General features: G+C 65.6%; 2 protein-coding genes across 2 annotated transcripts; both read left to right on the top strand.

The window, feature by feature from the left end:
* Positions 1 to 633: 633 nt before the first annotated feature.
* On the top strand, positions 634 to 7,267 carry RSPO4 (R-spondin 4). Its single transcript, XM_074843326.1, has 5 exons — positions 634 to 712; positions 3,271 to 3,459; positions 3,783 to 3,926; positions 4,021 to 4,206; positions 7,194 to 7,267. Exons 1-5 carry the CDS (start codon positions 634 to 636, stop codon positions 7,265 to 7,267), a joined length of 672 nt encoding a protein of 223 aa, XP_074699427.1.
* Positions 7,268 to 9,391: 2,124 nt separating this feature from the next.
* Positions 9,392 to 17,590, top strand: ANGPT4 (angiopoietin 4). Its single transcript, XM_074843073.1, has 9 exons — positions 9,392 to 10,125; positions 14,048 to 14,203; positions 14,432 to 14,553; positions 14,876 to 15,108; positions 15,477 to 15,592; positions 16,085 to 16,186; positions 16,260 to 16,426; positions 17,201 to 17,331; positions 17,416 to 17,590. Exons 1-9 carry the CDS (start codon positions 9,802 to 9,804, stop codon positions 17,574 to 17,576), a joined length of 1,512 nt encoding a protein of 503 aa, XP_074699174.1. The 5' UTR covers positions 9,392 to 9,801; the 3' UTR covers positions 17,577 to 17,590.
* The last annotated feature ends 939 nt before the right edge of the window (positions 17,591 to 18,529 follow it).

Raw genomic sequence — 18,529 nt, 5'->3', positions numbered from 1 at the left:
CGGGGGGTGCTGCCGGCCCCCCCAAAGCCCTGCCGGGGCTGCCAGGGCCGGGAGCGGGGGGCTGAGCCCGTGGCAGGGGAAGGGGGGGGGGGGGCTGGCGCAGGCAGCGTCACCCGCCTGGCTCCACCCCCCCCCCCCCCAAATCGCAGGGGGCTTCGCCGTGACCCCGGTGCTGGGATGGCAGCGGGACAGTCGGACCGCGGCAGGACAGCGGGACGGTTCCCAGCCGAGGTGGCGGCTGGAGCGCTCTGGCGGGGGTACTCCAGCCAGTTTGCGAGTTGCTTTGTTGCTGCTGGGGGATTTTTTTTTAATTATTACTATTTTGAAGAGGGGCGGTGAGGAGAGGGGGCTGGTACCGGCTATAAAGGCAGAGCTCCCTGGAGCAAGGCGGCATTTCCCCCGTCACCATGAGCGCTCCCCTGGCCTGACAGCCCCCCTGCCTCCCCGGGGCTCGCCGGCTCATGCCACCCTAAAGCAGGGCTCCGTGCCTGCGGCAGCACCGGGGTGGGATGGTGTGAGCCCAGTGCCGCTCTCCTCCCTCCCACCGCCCCTCGGCTGGCTCTGGCAGGAGGCGAGCCCGCCAGCCGCTTGGATGATTTGATTTCTTCCCTGCCCGAAATCACTCCTGCCCAGATGCAGTGGATAATATTCATGTTGCTGTTATTCATCAGCTCCATGGAAATGCTCACGCAGAACCGGTGGAAGAAGCAAGGTACGGTGCGTGCGGCCGGCTCGTCCTGCTCAGGTACCACAGGGCAGCTCAGGGACACGGAGCTGCCGGCCCCTGCCTCCCCTGCCAGTGCCAGCGCTGCCTGCGCGGAGCGGGCAGGAGGTGTGAAACGGGGCTGGAAGGAGCGACCCAGCCCCTCGGGTCCTGTTGCTGTCTCGGTGCGTGGCTCAGGGTGGGTGCGTGGAGAAGGTGATGCCCAACCCCATGGCATCGCCTGCCCAATGCCAGCCCTGCCCTCGGGGCTGGCAGGGGACAGGAGGATGCTGACTGGCACAGGGACCAGCTTTACAAACCCCAGGAGAGCCAGGCACAGCAGGGCTAGTGCAGAACGGGCGGATTTTCCAAGATTTCCCTTCCCTGCTTAATGCATGAAGTGCTTGGGGAGTAAAACCTCCTGGAAGGATGCTCAGAGCCACTGCAGGCACTGCCCGCCCCCCCCACCCCGGCCAAGCCACTGCTTGGTGCCAGGGCAAGGGCAGGATGTGTGCTGGGGCTGTGCCGAGGCACATGCACCCCGCCGGAGGGCACCGGCTGGTGTCTCCTCACCGGGCAATGCCACCTGGGCATGGGGCCAGGGCTGATGCTCAGCTCTGTGCCAGGAGCAGGTCGGTTTTGGAACTGGAGTGGGAGCGGGTAGGGACAGGACCTGGCGGGACGGGGGTTGGAGCCTGGACAGCCTTTCCCTGCGGCCGTCGCATGTTAAAGAGTCAGCGGGTGCGGGTGGCCGGGCTGGCAGCCGAAACGCCTCTGATGGGAAACGGCCTGGCACTGAGAGGGGCTCGGGGGTATGTGGGGCCAGTGCTCCGGCCACTGGCGCATGATGCCGAGCGGCCTGGTGCACCGGCATGTGAAGGGGCCTCTGGTCCTGGCAGCACCCAGGGGTCTGGTCTCGCTTGCCTGCCTTGAACACGTGTCGTCTCTCCCCATATAACCAGTGCTGAAGGGCCAGCGCGGCCTCCGGGGACTGGGAGGGCTGGGGCAGCACCCCACAGCCACCCCACTGCTGCCGGGACCCGCCTCCGGCCGTGCCCTGCTGCCGCGGAGGGTCGATCTGGGCCAGCCCGTTACCGGACACCCCAGTACCCCCCATGCCCTCGGCCCCGTGCCACGGGTCTGCAATCGCTGCTGGGCAGGGGGAGGTGAACCCACCACACGGCCCCAGTTTCCCCAGTTTCCCCAGTCCCACAGTTTCGGCGTGAGCCGTGTCCCGTCGCGCGGCACAGCTGGCTCCCCGGCGTTGCTCCCGGCGGCGGAGGCACGTGCCATGCCGGCTCCGCACCACGGGATTATTTTTAAAACCAGTGATGGGAAGGAGGCCCCGGAGCCTGCACAGGGCTCCCCACCTTCCCTGCCCCAGATGGGGGTTGGAAGGAGAGCGGCAAAAAAAAAAAATCATCAAAAAGAATTAGGGAAGGGAAAGAGGCTCGTAAATCCCCAGGTCTCCAGGGAAGTCGCTCCAGCTGCAGCCAGGAACACAAATGTTGTCAGCATTTGGTAAATATGTAACGGAGACCATAACAACTTAATGGATCCAAGGTGCTTCGTTAGCGCGCTCCCAGCAGACGCAGCCCTAACGAAGCCTCCTGGCCACACCATGCTGCTACCCAAGCCCCTGTGCCCCGGTGAGGGGACTGGGATGAGGCAGTATGGGGACAGCTGCCTGGCACCACTGCGCCAGGGACTGGCTTGGACTGGGAACGCTGGGGACCAGTGCGCAGGGCTGCGAGGCGTCGTCTGCCAGCATCTCCCCCCGCTTCCCCGGCACCCAGCTCTGCTTTCCACCAGCCCCTCTGCCCCGGCCACTGCAGCCGTGGGGCTCCTTCTGCTGTCACCTCCCGGGGGTCAGAGAGGATCCGCGCTGGGGATCGCTCCCGGGGTGAAACCCGTGTCCGTGCCGGGCAGCACCCAGCGCAGCGGCTCGTTTGACTGCCCATCGCCCGCTCAGCTACGGGGGCACCTCTCCGGGCTGCCTTCCTCTGGGTTTGGGGAGGAGGAGCGGTGGGCAGGGTCTCCGTGGGCTGACGGCGGGGGACTGGCACCCCGTCCTTGTCCCTGGGAGCAGAACCCACCCGTCGCAGGTTGGGAGCGCAGCGAAGCCGGCTGGGGAGACAGTGGAGGCTCTTGAGCAACCAGACAGATCCTTATCTTGGCTCCTCTTGATCCTTTCCAAAACGCAATTTGTCCCCTGACGCAGAACAGGCATCAACTAATTAATCCAGGTCAGAGCATTTCTACCCTCATTAGGATGCTTCCCATGGGATGAGCGTAGGGAGGGGGCTCAGGCTGGCACCCCTGGGCAGAGCTGGGTGCAGGGTGAACCCCGGCCCCGGCCCTTGGGGCAATGGAGGTGGCGATGCTTGAGCTGAGTGAGGGAATTTGGGGAGCAGAGGGTGGTGGGGAGGCGTTTTCAGGGAGACAGGCCCCACTGTCACCCCCGCGGGTCGGCGAGGGGCTGCCACGGGGGCCGGGACTCTCAGCGGCGCCTCGGCCGTGCCGTGCACGTGTGCCGCAGCCATGCCACAGCCCGTTTGTGCCCGCAGCGAGCGCCGGCCTGCTGGAGAACTGCACGGGCTGCGTCCTGTGCTCGGAGGACAACGGCTGCATCACCTGCCACCACCGGCTCTTCCTGCTCATCTGGAGGGACGGCATCCGCCAGTACGGGATGTGCGTCCACACCTGCCCCCCCGGCTACTTCGGCGTGCGGGGGCTGGAGGTCAACAGATGCACAAGTACGTTCCACGCAAACCAAGGGGGGCCCCCCCTTCCCAGCTCCTCCCAGTGCCCCCCGTACCCCCTCTGGGTCCCAGCGCCATGGGAAGGGGGATGGCTGCGTTTCCTGCAGCATCCCCGGCGGCACAGAGCCAGGGGCAGCGCGGTGAGAGCCGCGGGCAGCCGGGCCGTGGGGCTTCTCCCCTTTTCTCTTGCCCGGAGCTGCAGCCCTGACCCCACAAAAGGGCTTTGGGTCCCTGGTGGGTACCGGGGCTGCCGGCTCCGGGCTCGCCACGTGCTGGCCCTCAGGCTCGCCGGGGTGACCAGCCCTCCTTCCTGGCAGAGTGCAGGTCGCCCAGCTGCGAGAGCTGCTTCAGCAGAGACTTCTGCATGAAGTGCAAAGACAAGTTTTACTTGCACAAGGGCCAATGTTTTCGGCAGTGCCCCCCCAGCACCGCGGCGCAGCCCGACACCCGTGAGTGCCAAGGTAAGGAGCACCCGCCCCCCCTGCCCACGCTCCCGGGGGATGTCCCCGGCGCTGTGCGGTCACCGTCCCCGTTCCGCACCCCTGTCCCCCGCAGAGACGTGCGAGCCGGGGCCTTGGAGCGAGTGGAGCGCCTGCACCCACGAGGGCCGGACCTGCGGCTGCAAGTGGGGTGTGGAGACGCGGGTCCGGGAGGTGCCGGGGGCCACCCGGGAGGAGGGGGCCGCTTGCCCCACGCTGCTGGAGACGAGGAAGTGCCGCATGAGGAAACACTGCCCGGGAGGTGAGCACTGACCACGCCGCCTGCAATCCCGAGGGACCCGGGAGCGGGGGGGGCAGTGGTCCAGCGGTGGCTGGCGAGCCCAGCAGTCACCTCCACAGCTTTTTGAAGCCGGTGGCTGTAACTCTGTAATTCTGGAGAAAGCTGCCATCTCAGGCACATGTGCTGAGCAGGCCCGGCGCTGGGGCTGGCTGCGGGGCTGGCGGGGACCAGCTCCCACCCGGCAGCCCCCGAGACCGCCTGGGACCGGCCCGTGTCCCCCACCACTGCCAGGCTGGGACTGGCGCTGGCGTGAGCCGCCGCGGCAGGACGAGGCTGCCGAGCTCTGGCTCCCGTCCTGCCACCGCTCGCAAAGGGAAAGGCACGGCCGGCGCTTCCCGCGCTGCAGTCGTGAATGAGAAGGGTCGAGACCCGCAGGGGAGGTTCCTACAAAAACCTCCGAGCCCCCAAAATACCCCGAGCACTTGCGGAACTGGAGGGCGTCACCCAGGGGATTTCTGATGGCCAAAGCTTTGGGAGACACCCCAGGGCAGGGTCCTCCTCCATGGCCAGATGTTTGCCCCTGCGGCAGCACCATGGCCCCCCGAGCTGGGGGCTCCTCGGCACGGGGGTCCCCACCACCTCCCGCAGCACCCAGCCCTGGCGCGGGGTCCAGTCGGGCTGGTGATGGGAACCAGGAAGCGGCTGATGTAATTTTTGGATGCAACCGGCTGGACCAAAGCTGGTCTAATAAATCTCTGCTTAATAACTGGCAGAACGGGGGATTGCATGAGATACCGATCTGTCGGGCCTGGAAGGAGATCTGAGCCGCCGCCGGCCCCAGCGGTGCCGAGCTTTGCGATTCGGAGCTGTGGGCTTGCTGTGTGCCGGGGGACGGGCCGGCCGGCACCGCCAGCGTGGCAGGGACCGAGGGCGGCGCAGGAAAGGACTGCAAGGGGGGGAAGAGAAAAAAGATGGAGAAAGAGGGGCAATAACAGAAGATGTGCGTGCTGGGGCTGGGGCCGGGGAGCCAGGAGAGCGGCTTCATCTCAGCACCATCGATCATAAATAATATTTTCCTGCTGACAGCACGGAGTGGCTGATTTCCACCCCCGCCCGGGCCCCGACTCACAGCTTCGGGGCGCCAGGTGGCATCGATTTTGGGGATGTTCCCCTCCCTGCCGGGCTGCTCCGGCTCCGAACCCGGAGAGCTGGTGACAGTTTGATGCGGCAAGTTTGGCGTGGGAGGACAGGCTGCTCCGGAGCGCGGAGTCCTGCGGCACGGCGCTGGGTGGGTGCCCGCGGCACCGTGCCCGTGCCCAGCCCTGCCTGGGTCCTGGCAGTGGGGACCGCGGCACCGGCGCTTTGGGGGTGCCCCATCTCGTGAGGTGGGCAGGAAGGCAACGGCACCCCAGAAAAGCACTTGGCCTCCTGGCTCCGCCCAAGCACCCGCTCCTGCAAGCCGGCAGCCCTGTGGCCATGGTGATGGGCTCAGGGAATGGCAGGGCTCCTCTCTTGAGGCCGTTGTCTGGGACCAGCTCCAGAGGCAGGTCTGGCTCCAAAAAAGTAGAGGAGGATCCCTTCAGTTCCCCCAGGGGCTGCCCCAGGGGCTGCCCCAGGTCGGGTGGGCAGGAGACGGCAGCCCCCTCCGTGTCTCCCAGGCAGGCTGCTCGGCGTCCCCGCCGTGGCGGAGCGTGCATCTGCCCTCGCTCCCAGGCTCCTGCCTGCCCAGCCGAGTGCTGGGTTATGGGATCCAGATGCTGCAGGAGGACAACGAGTTCACTTGATGCAGCCGAGACACCCCCAGCCCGGGCGAACTGGGGAAGGCAGCGGGACCCTACCGTGTGATGAGAGATTTGTGCCACCACTTCTGAGCCATCCCCGGGCAGCTGGAAGGGAGAAGCATCCGCGCTTGGCCGAGGCACAAAACTCCTCACGCTGCTGTAAATCTGCCTTGTGTGTCTGCCCGCGCTCTCCAGACGCTTGGTGTTCGTGCTGTGCCCTCTCCTTTGTGGGTGGCAACTGTCTGGGAGATCAGAGCCGAAAAACAGAGCTGGGGCAGGAAAAGAGCTGGAGCCCTCGGAAAGGATCGGCGACAACGGCGCTGGCACACGCAACACCGGCCGGCCGCAGTCCCCATGCCCCTCGTGGGGGGGCTGTGTGGGGAGAGCAGCACCGGACCCCCCGCGTCACCCAACTCAGGGTCAGGAGAGCACGTGGTGGGCGCAGGGGGGTGAGGAGAGGCGAAGCTGCCCGGTTTTTGGCCAGCCATTCCGCTCCCCAGCATGGGCTCCACTTCCCGTCGGAGCCCGTGGCACAGCAGGGCTTATCCTGCACCCCTGTTTGCTTTGGGGTCCCAGCACTGACCCCTCAGCCAGCTGGAGGGGGCTCAGGGTGGCTCAGAGCAGAGATTTGGGTCCCATCGGCCTGATCGCACGGTGCTGAGTCCCTGGTGCGGCTGTCGGTGGGTCGGCCTTGCCAGGAGCATCGGTGTGGGGAGGGCACCCTGAGGTCCCCCCACTTCCCACCCTGCCCAAACCCTCCTGGGGGCCAGCCGGGTCCTGTGCAAGCCCATGAGGGTGGGCAGCACCAGTGTCCACAGGGGAGGCACAATCCTGCACTGCAGCAGAGCTGGGCAGGGTCACGGCATCAATTGGGGTGACATCCCCCGTCTCTGCTCAGAGATAAGTTGGGGTCTCTCCGGGCAGCCCCCCTGCTTTGGTTGAGTTGACCCCAGCCAATTCCTGGAGATTTTGGGGGTATCAGGATTTAGAGTCTGGCCAGGGGATCCTCTGCCCATGCCAGCAGCACACCCGGACCCCCCACAGACCCACGCTGCTGTTTGGGGACCTGGAGAGGCCTCTGGGGTCCCCCAAATTGGGGAGAGGGTCCTGTGCTAACACCCGAGGGAGGACGCGGGATCCACATCCCATGGACAGGGCTTGGGCCAGGTCCTGCTGCCTGGCTGACGAGCGAGCCCTCCTTTTCTCCTCTTTTTTTTTCTGTTTCAGAGAAAACTGAACCCAAAAATAAAGGCAAAAAGCGACAGAAGAAGCCGAAGACAGAACCGCACGCGGGTACCTAGCGGCACCAGCACGGGAGCCGGTTGGGATCTCTGTGTGCCACTGGCCGGCGGCACGGAGAGCTCCCGACCGGCTCCCACCGCACTGCCCCGGCCGCGTCGCCCCCATTTTTCCATCCACAAAAAAATTGCACAATTTTCTCCTCCCCCACCCCCCCTTCCCCTTTTCTTTTGAGACAATTTATGGCCTGTAAAACATTTCCTTTTCAGAAAATCTAATTTGCAGTGTCCAAAGCAATGCCCTGCGGCTCGGGGAGGGGGTGGCTCCTTTATTTTTCTGTTTTTCCCTCTCCCCCAGCCTGCTCAGTCCCTTCCCTTGCTCCAGCCGGGTGGGAGGGGGTTGATCCTGGGGTTGGACCCGGTGCCTGCCTGGGTACCGTCCCCCAGGGCTGGGACATGACCTGTCCCCACGGGGTCCCAATCGCAGTGGGGTGCTGGGGTGCACAGCATGCCACTGAGGTGCTCTGGGTGCAGGATAGGGCCCCCCATCCTCATCCTCAGGAGGATGGTGGAACCCCCAGGCTGGGACCCCTCTGGGGACCACGCGACCGCTCATGGCAGCCCAGCCTGGTGCTCAGCATCCCCGCAGGCACAGCCATGGGCCAAATCCTGCTGTCCTCAGGCTCCTGTGGAAGGCTGGAGGGGCTCCTCTCCCCCGGCTGGATGTGGGTTCAGAAATTTGGGGTGGCCGTGGCCGCGTTCGGTCCAGGGCAGGGGATGTGCACCCCATGACTGCAGCTGCCGGCGCGAGCCCAGGCAGGGGATGCTGCTGCTTCCTGCATCCCCCGGCCGGGATGCACCCGGAGCAGCCACCACAGCCCCCTCCCAAATGTCACCTGGGACCCGAGCTGGGGGGTGCTGAGCCTGGTGCGTCCCTCCGAGCCGGCTGCCAAATAAACAGTGTATGTCCGTGAGGCGCGGAGGGCTGTATCAGCATATTTAACATGTGTTTTGCTCAAATTGCTGCTCCAGCCACAGGCATCTCTGTATCTGGGGGTTTCCCAGGGTCAGACCCCCCCCCTTCCCTGCTCCGAGCATTGGGCAGGGGGAGGCCAGGTCTGGCAGTGGGGTGTCAGGGCTGCGGGGGCCACGGTCCCTTCAGGGTGAGAGCGCTGGGTGTCAGCATCGAGCCGGCCCCGAAGCCGCTGCAGCAGCTCCTCCGTTCGCTTAAATGTCCAATAAATGTATTAAACCTCCGGCCTCCCTCTCGCTTCCCTGTTTGCTTCATTTCTGCGCCGGAGCAGGGATGGGGGCTGTGGCCATGGCGTTACCCCCGCGTCCCCCGTCCCCGCTGCGGATCTGGCACTGCCAGGGGTGCAGGATAAGCTGTGCTCCCCCCACCAAGCCCCTCCTGCCCACCGCCGGACCCAGACCCTGAAGGGGGGGGGGGGGGCGAAAGGCAGCCACCGGCATCAGATCCCTCCGTCTTGCAGCCTGTGCCTGCAGCGTGGCTCCCAGAATGGGGGGAGCACCCTGAGGCGCTGGGGGGAGCCTGGGGAAAGATTCTGGTTTAAAGTTTTGATTAAAAGCATCGCCAGCATCACTCAGCACCTGAGGCAGTGGCAGGAGCAAGTGGCAAGCAGCATCGCCGGGCCTGATGCCACACGGGCATCCTGGGTGCCCCCCCACTGTGCTGGGAGAAAATCACCCTCTCCTGAGACATGTGGGCATCCCCCCTCTGCCATCTGTCCCCACCACCGTGGTTGTCCCCTCCTGGGGGACCCAGCCTAGATCTAACCCACCACACCGCCGTGACCCCCAGCTGTGGGCATGTGGCTGTCCCAGCACCCCATGGACCCCCCAGCCCATGTGCTGGACACCCCGAGCCCTGTGTGGGGTCCGGCTGGGTCCTGCCAAGCTCCACTCAGGACACAACCCCCATCCCGGTCCCCACGGGCTCATCCCGTGGCCGGAGCAGCCAAATCCAGGCCTGGCTCACTGCAGCGTTATAAATAGCCGGGATGTGGGGAGGGAGCTTGGCTCCCTGGGATGGGGGGGTCCCAGTGGGTGCTGAGCAGGGTGGGGGGACTCGCTGGGTGCCAGGGCTGGAGGGTGGGAGGGCTCGGTGCTGCTGCTGTGGTGCTGCCCACCCTGGGAGGTGCAATGAGCTGTGCAGAGAACGGCTGGGGGGGGCTGGTGGGTGCGTGCAGCCGGGGGGGAGGGATGGGGGCTGCGTGTGCGAGTGTGTGCGAGTGTGTGTGTGTGTGTGTGTGTGTGTGTACGAGACATTTATAGATCACGTGTGAAACTTGATCTCCCCGCAGTGGGCTTGGAGGAGAGAAAAAAGATAGAAGTATTGTTTTTAAACAGATTTTTTCCTTTGTTTTTCTTTTTTTTTTTTTTCCCCTCTCCCCCTGCGAGGGCTGCAGCCGCCTGGCGATAAAAGGCCGGGGCGGCCAGAGCCGGCTCAGAGGGAGGAAATGCCGAAATCGCAGTGTTTCGACTCAGCGCCGAGCGCCCACTGACCCATCCCGACACAGAGCGGCCGAGCGGCCGCCCGGGAAGTGCCGGCGCACCCCGGGGGAACCCCCCGCGCCATGCGGGCGCTCAGCCTCGGCCTCGTGGCCCTGACCTGCGCCACGACGGCACTGTGCGCCGCCGGAGCCCAGCGCCGGGTGCTGGAGGGGGGCGGCCGCCGCCGGCGTTACCACCGGGTCCAGCACGGCCACTGCAGCTACACCTTCGTCTTGCCCGAGGCTGACCCGCCGCCCTGCCCGCTTGCCCCCGTCGCCCCCGGCCCTGCCAACGCGCTGCTGCAGCGGGACTCGCCGGCTGGCACCGTGCATGCCGGCCACGGGGCTACCCAGCGCCTGCGGCACCTCGAGAGGGTCCTGGAGAACAGCACCCAGTGGCTGCTGAAGGTAGGGTGCAGGGGGGGACGGAGGGGTCTGCAGTCTGTGGGTGCTGCAGTTTGTGGGTGCTGCAGCTCACCGGCGCTTGCCGCCACGGCTGTGTCCCCCCACCATCCCTGCCGTGGCTTCTCGTGGTCCCTGCTGGGCTGGGACCTGGGGGCTCAGCGCTCCCCGTTCTGGGTCAGGATGTGGCCCCACAGGAAAGCTCTTGGGAAGGGTTTTGCAGGCGGCAGAGTGAGGGACCGAGGGGCAGAGGCCACCAAAACTTCTCCAGATTCATCGTTTTCCCACTTACGGGTTTTGCAAAAGCTCCTGGTGCTTGGGGAGACTTTGAGTGGGACACTGTGGCCGGGACAGGGCAGGCAGCAGCAGCGAGGTGTGGGGCTGTCCCCTGTCCCCTCAGTCATCCTAAATGACAAATTCCTCAAAAGCTGGGAAAACGCTGAGCCACAGCCCCGCTGAAAGCCAGCCCCGGGGTGTCGCAGAGGGACAAGCAGAGTCAGTCCCCACCCAGCTGGTGGCAGCGAATCGCTGTCACTGAGGGACCTGCTGGGTCTGCTGTGCCCGCACAGCCCGGGGGGCCCTGCGCCGGCGCGTCCCTGCCCCCCAGGGGTCCCTGTGCCCTAGGAGCCCAGGCCAGGTCTGAGGGCAGCCTTTGGGTATGGCTGAGCCAGGTGAGGGGCCAGGGGTCCCACTGTGGGTGCACGGGGCCCTGCCCTGGAGCAAGCAGCCACAGCACATCTGGGCAGATGAGGGCAGCAATGCCCCACACTGCAGCCCCAAGGAGCATGAGGCCGTGGGGCACTGGGCAGCCAGTACCCCATCCCATTCCCATCCCATCCCATCCCATCCCATTCCCATCCCATCTCATCCCATCTCATCCCATCCCATCTCATCCCATTCCATCTCATCCCATCTCATCCCAGCCCATCCCATTCACATCCCATCTCATCCCATCCCATCCCATTCCCATCCCATCTCATCCCATCCCATCTCCTCCCATCCCATTCCCATCCCATCCCATCCCATCCCATCCCATCCCACCCCATCCCGCAGCGTGTCCCTCTCCATTTAGAGGCAGCTTGCAGCTATTTTTTTGCTGTCGTTCCTTGGTTTTACTAATTTAACCGGAGCTGCCCAGGGAGGCTTGTTTTGGTCGGACTCCAGGCCTGAACAAACAAACCGGGGCTTGAAGGAGGCCTCGAGTTCGGGGACCAGAGTGTAAACAACGTCGCATCCCCGTCTGCTCTGCCCCAGCCCGGGGAGCCCTGCCAAGGCTGCTGGAACCAGCAGCACCCCCCCAGCACCCAGCAGGGCTCCTCGGCCCCCCTCGGGCCCCCCCAACACCCAACATCCCCCAGAAACACCCCCCGCAGCACTGGGGTGCTGGCCCACCCTCCCCATGTGCAGCCCCCCCATGGCCGGGGAGGAATTAATTTTAGTTCAAACACAAATATTTGATGGTGCTGCCAGGTCTGGGGCGGGGCGGGGGGGCTCAGGGCAGGATGGGGTCCCCAGCGAGGCAGTGGCAGGGTGGCAGCTCTGGGGCACCCGCAGCACCGGGGCGGTGCTGATCACCCTGGCGTGGGGGTAGGGGTGCAGGCAGTGGGTGGGGGGCTTTCCCCCCACCTCTGGCCATGGGGACCCCTCGCCAGTGCTTGTGGGATGCTTAGAAATGCTGGGACAGGATGGGGACGGGGACAGGGGAGGGATGTGGCTGCAAGAAGGTGACACAGGATCATCCAGACATGGCCAACGGGTCACTGGCACCGGGACAGCGGGGTGGCCGGGGTCCCTCCTGCTCCCGGGCAGCGTTTTGGGGTCATCCTCATCACCATGGTGTGTTACCCGTCCCCGGCCACTCTGCCCTTCTTGGTGGGACCCCTCCGAGCCCAGGTGAACCTCAGCACCCATGGGGCGAAGGGAGGGCGGCCCCGGCTTCCCAGCCCTCTGCACAGAGCCTGTCCCCCTTAGGTCCCCTGTGTCATCTGAGGGTGGGGACATTGTGCCCCCCCCCAGCCCCAACCGCTCCCAGGGAGCTGTGGCTATTTCTCCGGCTGCGTTCTACCCTCCCCGTGCCAGCCTGACCTTTTCCATGGGTATGTACTGCCCTTGGGCTCGGAGATATGTTTATTTAAAAGAAAAAAAAAAAAAAAGCTAGATTGAGAGGGAGAAAAGGCCTCCCCAAGCCCTGTGAAGCAACAAGATTAACGACGTGGTTAAAGGGAAACTCTCCAGCAATCACTCAGCTCGGGGAAATGTTTTCCAGACGCGGCTCTCCGACCTTTCCCCGCTTCCTCCGCGCGAGCACGTTCCCGTGAGGGACAATCCCCAGGGAAGCGGGGTGCAGGCAAGGCGAGGCGGGGTGCCCGGCCCTGGCACCCTCCTGCCCTCCGCGGGGGCTGCCGGTGGGGTGCTGGTTTCGCCACCGGGTCTGGGGAGGAGGGAAGAGGCCCGGCTGCTGCCAGCGAGATTTCATCATGTGCAAACAAGTGCAGAGCGGAGCCCTGTGCCCTGGCCCGCGGCCGGCCCCGCTCCCGCGCCGAGCATCGCCCAGAGAGCAGCGTCCCACCTGCTCCGCCACCCCGCCGCATGCTGGGGACACTGGGGACTCTGGGGCAGGCGGTGGGATGCGGGCAGCGTGGGCAGAGCGGGATCAGTGGGGTGGGGGGGAGCTGGGCAGCCCCCCCATCCCCTCCCGCTCTCGGGGGGCTGCCCGGTGCGGGGCTCCGTTCCCAGCGTGGGCGGCAGCGTGGCCCCTTCCGCTCCCCGCGGCCCCCGCCGAGGGACCGTGCCCCCGCCGAGGCCGTTGCCCCGGGGAGGGGCCGAATGGGAACCTCATGGCGGGGCCGCCAGAAATAGAAAAGCCTTTGGGAAAGGCGCCTGCCCCGCGGGCTGGGAAAGCGGAAGCCACATCTCAGCTGCGTCCGCAGACGGTTTCTTCCCAGCTCCGAGAGCTTCCTCATGGTGGGGCAGCACTGGGGGCTGGACACCCACCTTCCCTGGCCCATGGTGGCCCCCCACTCCCCATGTCCTGGGAAACCAGTGGCTGGGGGCTGGCAGCCAATGCTGATGCCGGTGCCGATGCCGATGCCGGTGCCGGCAGTAGCCCCAGTTTCCCAGCAGACGTGGGCACACACAAGCCCGTGCCAGGTCCCAGCTGGCATCGCAGCCCTGGAATCTTCGCAGCTGGTGGCCGAGGGGGCTCCCCCGTGGCAGCACAGCCCATGAGCAGCTCGCTCCATCCTCCCAATAAGCTTCGAATGGCCCCGAGATGGGTCGTGCCATGGTGAAACACTCCCAGAACGTGCCTGGGGGCTGTGCTGGGCGCTGCCAGGCTCGGCTGTGGTGTCCAAATCAGAATCCCAGAATCATTCAGGTTGGAAAAGCCCCTCGGGATCAGCGAGTCCAACCCTCAGCCCGACTCTACAAAGTTCTCCCCTACCCCACATCCCCCCACAGCTCATCCAAACGGCCCTTAAACACACCCAGGGATGGGGACTCCACCCCCTCCCTGGGCAGCCTATTCCACTCTCTGACCACTCTTTTGGTGAAACATTTTTTCCTCCTGTCCAGTCTGAACCTCCCCTGTTGCAGTTTAAAGCCGTTCCCTCTTGTTCTGTCACTAATTCCCTGGGAGAAGAGACCAGCACCAACCTCTCCACAACGTCCTTTCAGGGAGCTGTAGAGTGATGAGGTCTCCCCTCCCCTTCTCCTCCTCACACTGAACAGCCCCAGCTCCTTCAATCTCTCCTCACAGGATTTATTCTCCAGGCCCTTCCCCAGCTCGTTGCCCTCCTCTGCACTCACTCCAGCCCCTCGAGATCTCTCTCGGATTGAGGTGCCCAAAACTGGACACGACACTCCAGGTGTGGCCTCACCAGTGCAGAGTAGAGGGGGACTCACCGTGTCCCCGCTGTCCCCTCCGCAGCTGGAGAGCTACATCCAGACGAGCATGAAGCCGGAGATGGCTCAGCTGCGGCAGACAGCTGTGCAGAACCAAACTGCCACCATGCTGGAGATCGGCAGCACCCTCCTCAACCAGAGCGCCGAGCAGAGCCGCAAGCTCACCGACGTGGAGGCGCAGGTAGGGGCTGGCCGGGGCGCAGAGCACACATGGCCCCATGTGTGTGTGTCCCCCGCCAGGCCCCGCGGTGGGAGATACGGCTGCTCTGCTGCTAAAGGCGGGGTGTTTCCCCGAGGCGCTGCGTGGCTGAACGCGGTGGTGTGCGGCAGTACTGGGGTTGTGTGTTGGGGAGCTGCGAGCCTGGGGACACCGGGGACGTGGTTGCTCACGCCGATGCTCCCGGGGCAGGTGCTGAACCAGACGTCGCGCATCGAGATGCAGCTGCAGGAGAACTCCCTGTCTACCACCAAGCTGGAGAAGCAGCTGCTGTTGCAGACGAACGAGATCCACAAGTTGCAGAACAGGAACAAGTAGGGCCTGGGGCGGCTCGGGGGACCCCGCAGCCCCCGGAACCTTGGGGGGAGGCTGGTCTCTCCCATCCCAGGAGCGTGGCTGCACTTTGCAGGGGGTTTGAACTCTTCTAGGAGCTTGGCTGGGGTCCCTGGGGGGTTGCACAGCCCCTTGGGCTTTGGTTTCCCCTCTCTAAGCACGTCCCAGTGGTGCCTGGTGGCATGTGATTTGGTGGGTGCATCAGGGGACCTGCAGCTGGGGCTGGGTCCGCTCTGCCACTCGCTCCCTGCCCAGCACAGCCACAGGCCCCCCCACCCCATCACCGCTGCCTCCCCCTTTCAGCATCCTGGAGGTGCGGGTGCTGGAGATGGAGACGAAGCACCAGGCAGAGCTGGCGGGGGCCCGCTCGGAGAAGGAGAAGCTGCAGCGGCTGGTGAGCCGGCAGAGCGGCACCATCGAGGAGCTGGAGAAGTCACTTCTGGCCACCAGCGCCAACACCAGCCTGCTCCAGCGCCAGCAGCTCCAGCTCCTCGAGTCGGTGCAGAGCCTGGTGCGCCTCGTCTCCCAGGGCAGAGGTGAGCTGGGGCATGCGGGCAGGGTGCAGGCAGCGGGAGAGCTCCTCACCCTTCCCGAGAGGGTGCCAGGGCGCTGGGCCAGCCCCTGCGCTCGGCTCAGGCGTGGGTGACTTCACCCCGAAAATGAGCCCCAGGGGAGGGTCCATGGCCCGACGCCGTCCCCAGCCACAGCAAATCCCCAGGCTTAGGCTGGCGGCAGCGCTGGTGCAGCGCAGCCGCCTCACCCAGCCCTAGGGAGACGGCGCCGAAGAAAGAAAAATAATCCGTGGGCCCAAAAGCATCCAAAGGGAGAGGGAAAGAGCAACAAAACCAGGCAGGGCTGCAGGAGCGGCGGGGTTTCTGCCGGCTCACCCTCCCCTCTGCCGCAGCCCCCCTGCCCGGGCAGGAGCAGCTCTTCCAGGACTGCGCCGAGGTGCACCGGGCGGGCATCCATGCCAGCGGCGTCTACACCCTCCACATCGCCAACCTCAGTGAGCCCAAAAAGGTGAGCGTGGCCCAGAGAGGGGTCCCACCGCAGCCCCCCCGGGGTGCTGCCCGACCCCAGTGCCACCCAGTACACGCTGGCCCCAGACCAGAGCGGGTATTGGTATCCCTCTTGCATGGCACTTCCCAACCCCTCTCACCGGGGTAGTGCCCCCCAACCCATCTGGCCACAGGGGCTGCAGGACGGGGGGGGTGAAGGCAGCAGCTGCCAGGTGAAGACAGGGCTTGCACAGGCCTTCAGACAGGATAAAATTGATTTTAAAGGCCCCCCCCACCCATGAGCGTTGTGCCCCTGCCCATGGCTACAGGAGAGACACCCCCCCCCCAGGCCAGACACTGGGCACGGCACACGCTCGCCAGCCCCTCAGCAAGCTCTAGCACCCATGCAGCACCCATGGTGAGCCACCCAGCCCGGGGGGGGGGCACACACACGCACCCCACTGCCCACCTCGTCGCCCTGCTCTGCAGCCTGTGCCGCCTCTCCCCGCTGCAGGCGTACTGCGACATGGAGACCGACCGCGGGGGCTGGACCGTCATCCAGCTCCGCGTCAACGGCAGCCTCAGCTTCCAGAGGAACTGGAGGGAGTACAAACAGGTCTGCACCCACCCCGGGGAAGAGGGGGTACCCTGCGGCCACCCCACGTTCACCCACCCCGTTGCTCCCCCAGGGTTTTGGGGACGTGGCGGGCGAGTACTGGCTGGGTAACGAGGCCGTGCACCTCCTGACGAGCCAGGCACCCTACGCCCTGCGCGTGGAGCTGCGGGACTGGGAGGGCGGCCAGGTCTATGCCCACTACGGGAAATTCCAGCTGGGGAGCGAGCGGCAGCTTTACAGGTAGGAGAAAGACACCACAGCAGTGGCCACCCAGCCCTCCCCATCTCCAGCCATCCCCGAGCCCTGCGGGCAGCGGTAGCCACGGGCAAGGGTGGTCCTGGGGGGTGCAGGATCACACTGGGGTTTCCTGGTGGGGTTACGGCTCAGCAGAGCCCGTCCCCAGGTATCGGGGACATCACTGTGTCACCTGCTCCTCCTTCTCTCCCCGGGGCTCTTCAGAGGTGGATTTTTAATGTATGAATTTGCGTTAAGGCAGAGGGATTTCCCATCCCAGCCGGGGCACTCGCTGCTTGGGCAAGTGGGGGTGACACAGCCGTGGCCACCAGGCACTTCTGGGGGTGCTGGGCATCCCCAGGCTGCTGCACGGGTGTCCGGGGAGGGGTTTTGTGCTCCTGCCGCCGGGTTTGAGAGGACGGTGTGTGCTCCCAGGAACGTGGCAGGAGGGCTGGCAGGGAGCTGGGTGCTTTGGTGCTGGGCTGGAGACAGGACCAGACCACAGAGACCCCCTGCACCGAGCTGACCCCCGGCACAGAGGACCGGAGGAGCCTTGGGGGTGTCCTCTCTGCCCCAGCATAGCATGACCCCCCCCCTTGGGGACCCCCAGACCAGGCCCTCCAAGCTGGCAGACCCAGAGCTGCAGGATCTCTGCCTGCACCCCTCTGAGCTCATGGCATCCCACGGCCTTCACCCACCCCCCCCCGAGCAGCGCTGAGGGGTTTTGTGACCCCCCCAGCACTGAGGGTGGCCGTGGCCCCGGCGCGGGCCCGGGCGCAGGCTCTCGCTGCAGGACTACAGCGGGACGGCGGGGCAGCAGAGCGGCATGGCGCTGCAGGGCACCCGCTTCAGCACCCGCGACGCCGACAACGACAACTGCCTCTGCAAGTGCGCCCAGATGCTGTCGGGAGGTGAGCGGGGAGAGGGAGGGAACACCCAGGCAGGACCCATGGGTGCTCAGGGTGCCACCTTCCCGCCCCGCTCCCTCCTCGCAGGCTGGTGGTTCGACGCCTGCGGCCTCTCCAACCTCAATGGCATCTACTACCCGGCCCGGCACAACATCCGCAAGCTCAACGGCATCCGCTGGCACCACTTCCAGGGGCCCAGCTACTCCCTGAAGGGCACCCGCATGCTGATACGACCCACCGGCTTCTAACACCGGCATGGAGGGAGGGGGGGGGCCGGGAGAAGGGGTGCTTGGGGGAGACCCCAGCAGGGATGTTTTTCCCCCAGTTATATTTTTTTGACTTGTGTTTATCCCGCCTTCCGGGAGCCTGGCACTGTGGCCGTGCCCGAGGGACCCGTGGGCAGTGCCGGGGGGTCTGGTGCTGCAGGAGCCAGGGTGGGGGGGTGGCGGGGGCTTTGACACACAAAACCCACCCCCGGATCCCACCTCAGCTTCTCTCCCATCCTTCATCTGGGCCTCTGGCTTTTGCACCAGGACCCCGCGGGACCCCCTGCACACTCCGCCGGGCTCCAAGGCACGGCGGGGGCTTTGTTTTTTCTCTGTTTTGGGGCATTTCAAAGCTCCCCCGGGGCCACTTTCCCGTGGGATTAGGGGAGCTGGTAGGGATGGGGGTCCCTGTGAGCGCCAGGGGCTGGTGCCATCCCTTGTCCCCACCCCACTGTGCATGGCCCAAGCCACTGTCCCCACTGCTCCTTGCAGCACCGGGGTGGGTATTTCAAGTCCCTGGGGGAGGGTGGGAGGAGCAGGGGGAGGTTTTGGGGACCTGGGGGCGACCGTGTCCAGGTTGGGATGGCTGGTGACCCTGTGCTGGCAGGGAGAGCGCTGGCAGGGGGATGGCAGGGACAGGCAGGATGGAGCTGAGGGGTCACAGGGCTGCGGTTTGAGGTGAGTCTGGGGGGCGGGAGGTGGTGGGAAGGGTCCTGGGGAGGCTCTGAGCTGGGGCAGGGGAGGGAGGAGATGGGGGTGCAGGAGGGGGAAGCGGGGCAACAGGGCCCAGACCCCTCGCTGGTGGTTGCATTGAGATGGCAAACCCAGCCTGAGGGCACTTTTGGGCCCCAGAGCTGCCCCCCCCACAGCGGCCACAGGTTGGGCTGGAGGCGCTTTTATTTTTGTACTAAGAGATATTTATTTTCCAAGCATTG

The sequence above is a fragment of the Strix aluco genome, chromosome 17, assembly GCF_031877795.1.
Source record: "Strix aluco isolate bStrAlu1 chromosome 17, bStrAlu1.hap1, whole genome shotgun sequence".
In the NCBI taxonomy this organism is placed as follows: Eukaryota; Metazoa; Chordata; class Aves; order Strigiformes; family Strigidae; genus Strix; species Strix aluco.
Note: the sequence above shows the minus strand (reverse complement) of the source record. Positions and strands in the feature narration are given on the sequence as shown.

Coding starts and splice junctions, on each gene's coding strand:
- RSPO4 (XM_074843326.1), top strand. CDS start 634: ATGCAGTGGATAATATTCATGTTGCTGTTATTCATCAGCTCCATGGAA. Junction 713..3,270: donor GAACCGGTGGAAGAAGCAAG/GTACGGTGCGTG, acceptor TTGTGCCCGCAG/CGAGCGCCGGCCTGCTGGAG. Junction 3,927..4,020: donor CGACACCCGTGAGTGCCAAG/GTAAGGAGCACC, acceptor TGTCCCCCGCAG/AGACGTGCGAGCCGGGGCCT.
- ANGPT4 (XM_074843073.1), top strand. CDS start 9,802: ATGCGGGCGCTCAGCCTCGGCCTCGTGGCCCTGACCTGCGCCACGACG. Junction 10,126..14,047: donor GCACCCAGTGGCTGCTGAAG/GTAGGGTGCAGG, acceptor TCCCCTCCGCAG/CTGGAGAGCTACATCCAGAC. Junction 15,593..16,084: donor ACCTCAGTGAGCCCAAAAAG/GTGAGCGTGGCC, acceptor TCCCCGCTGCAG/GCGTACTGCGACATGGAGAC.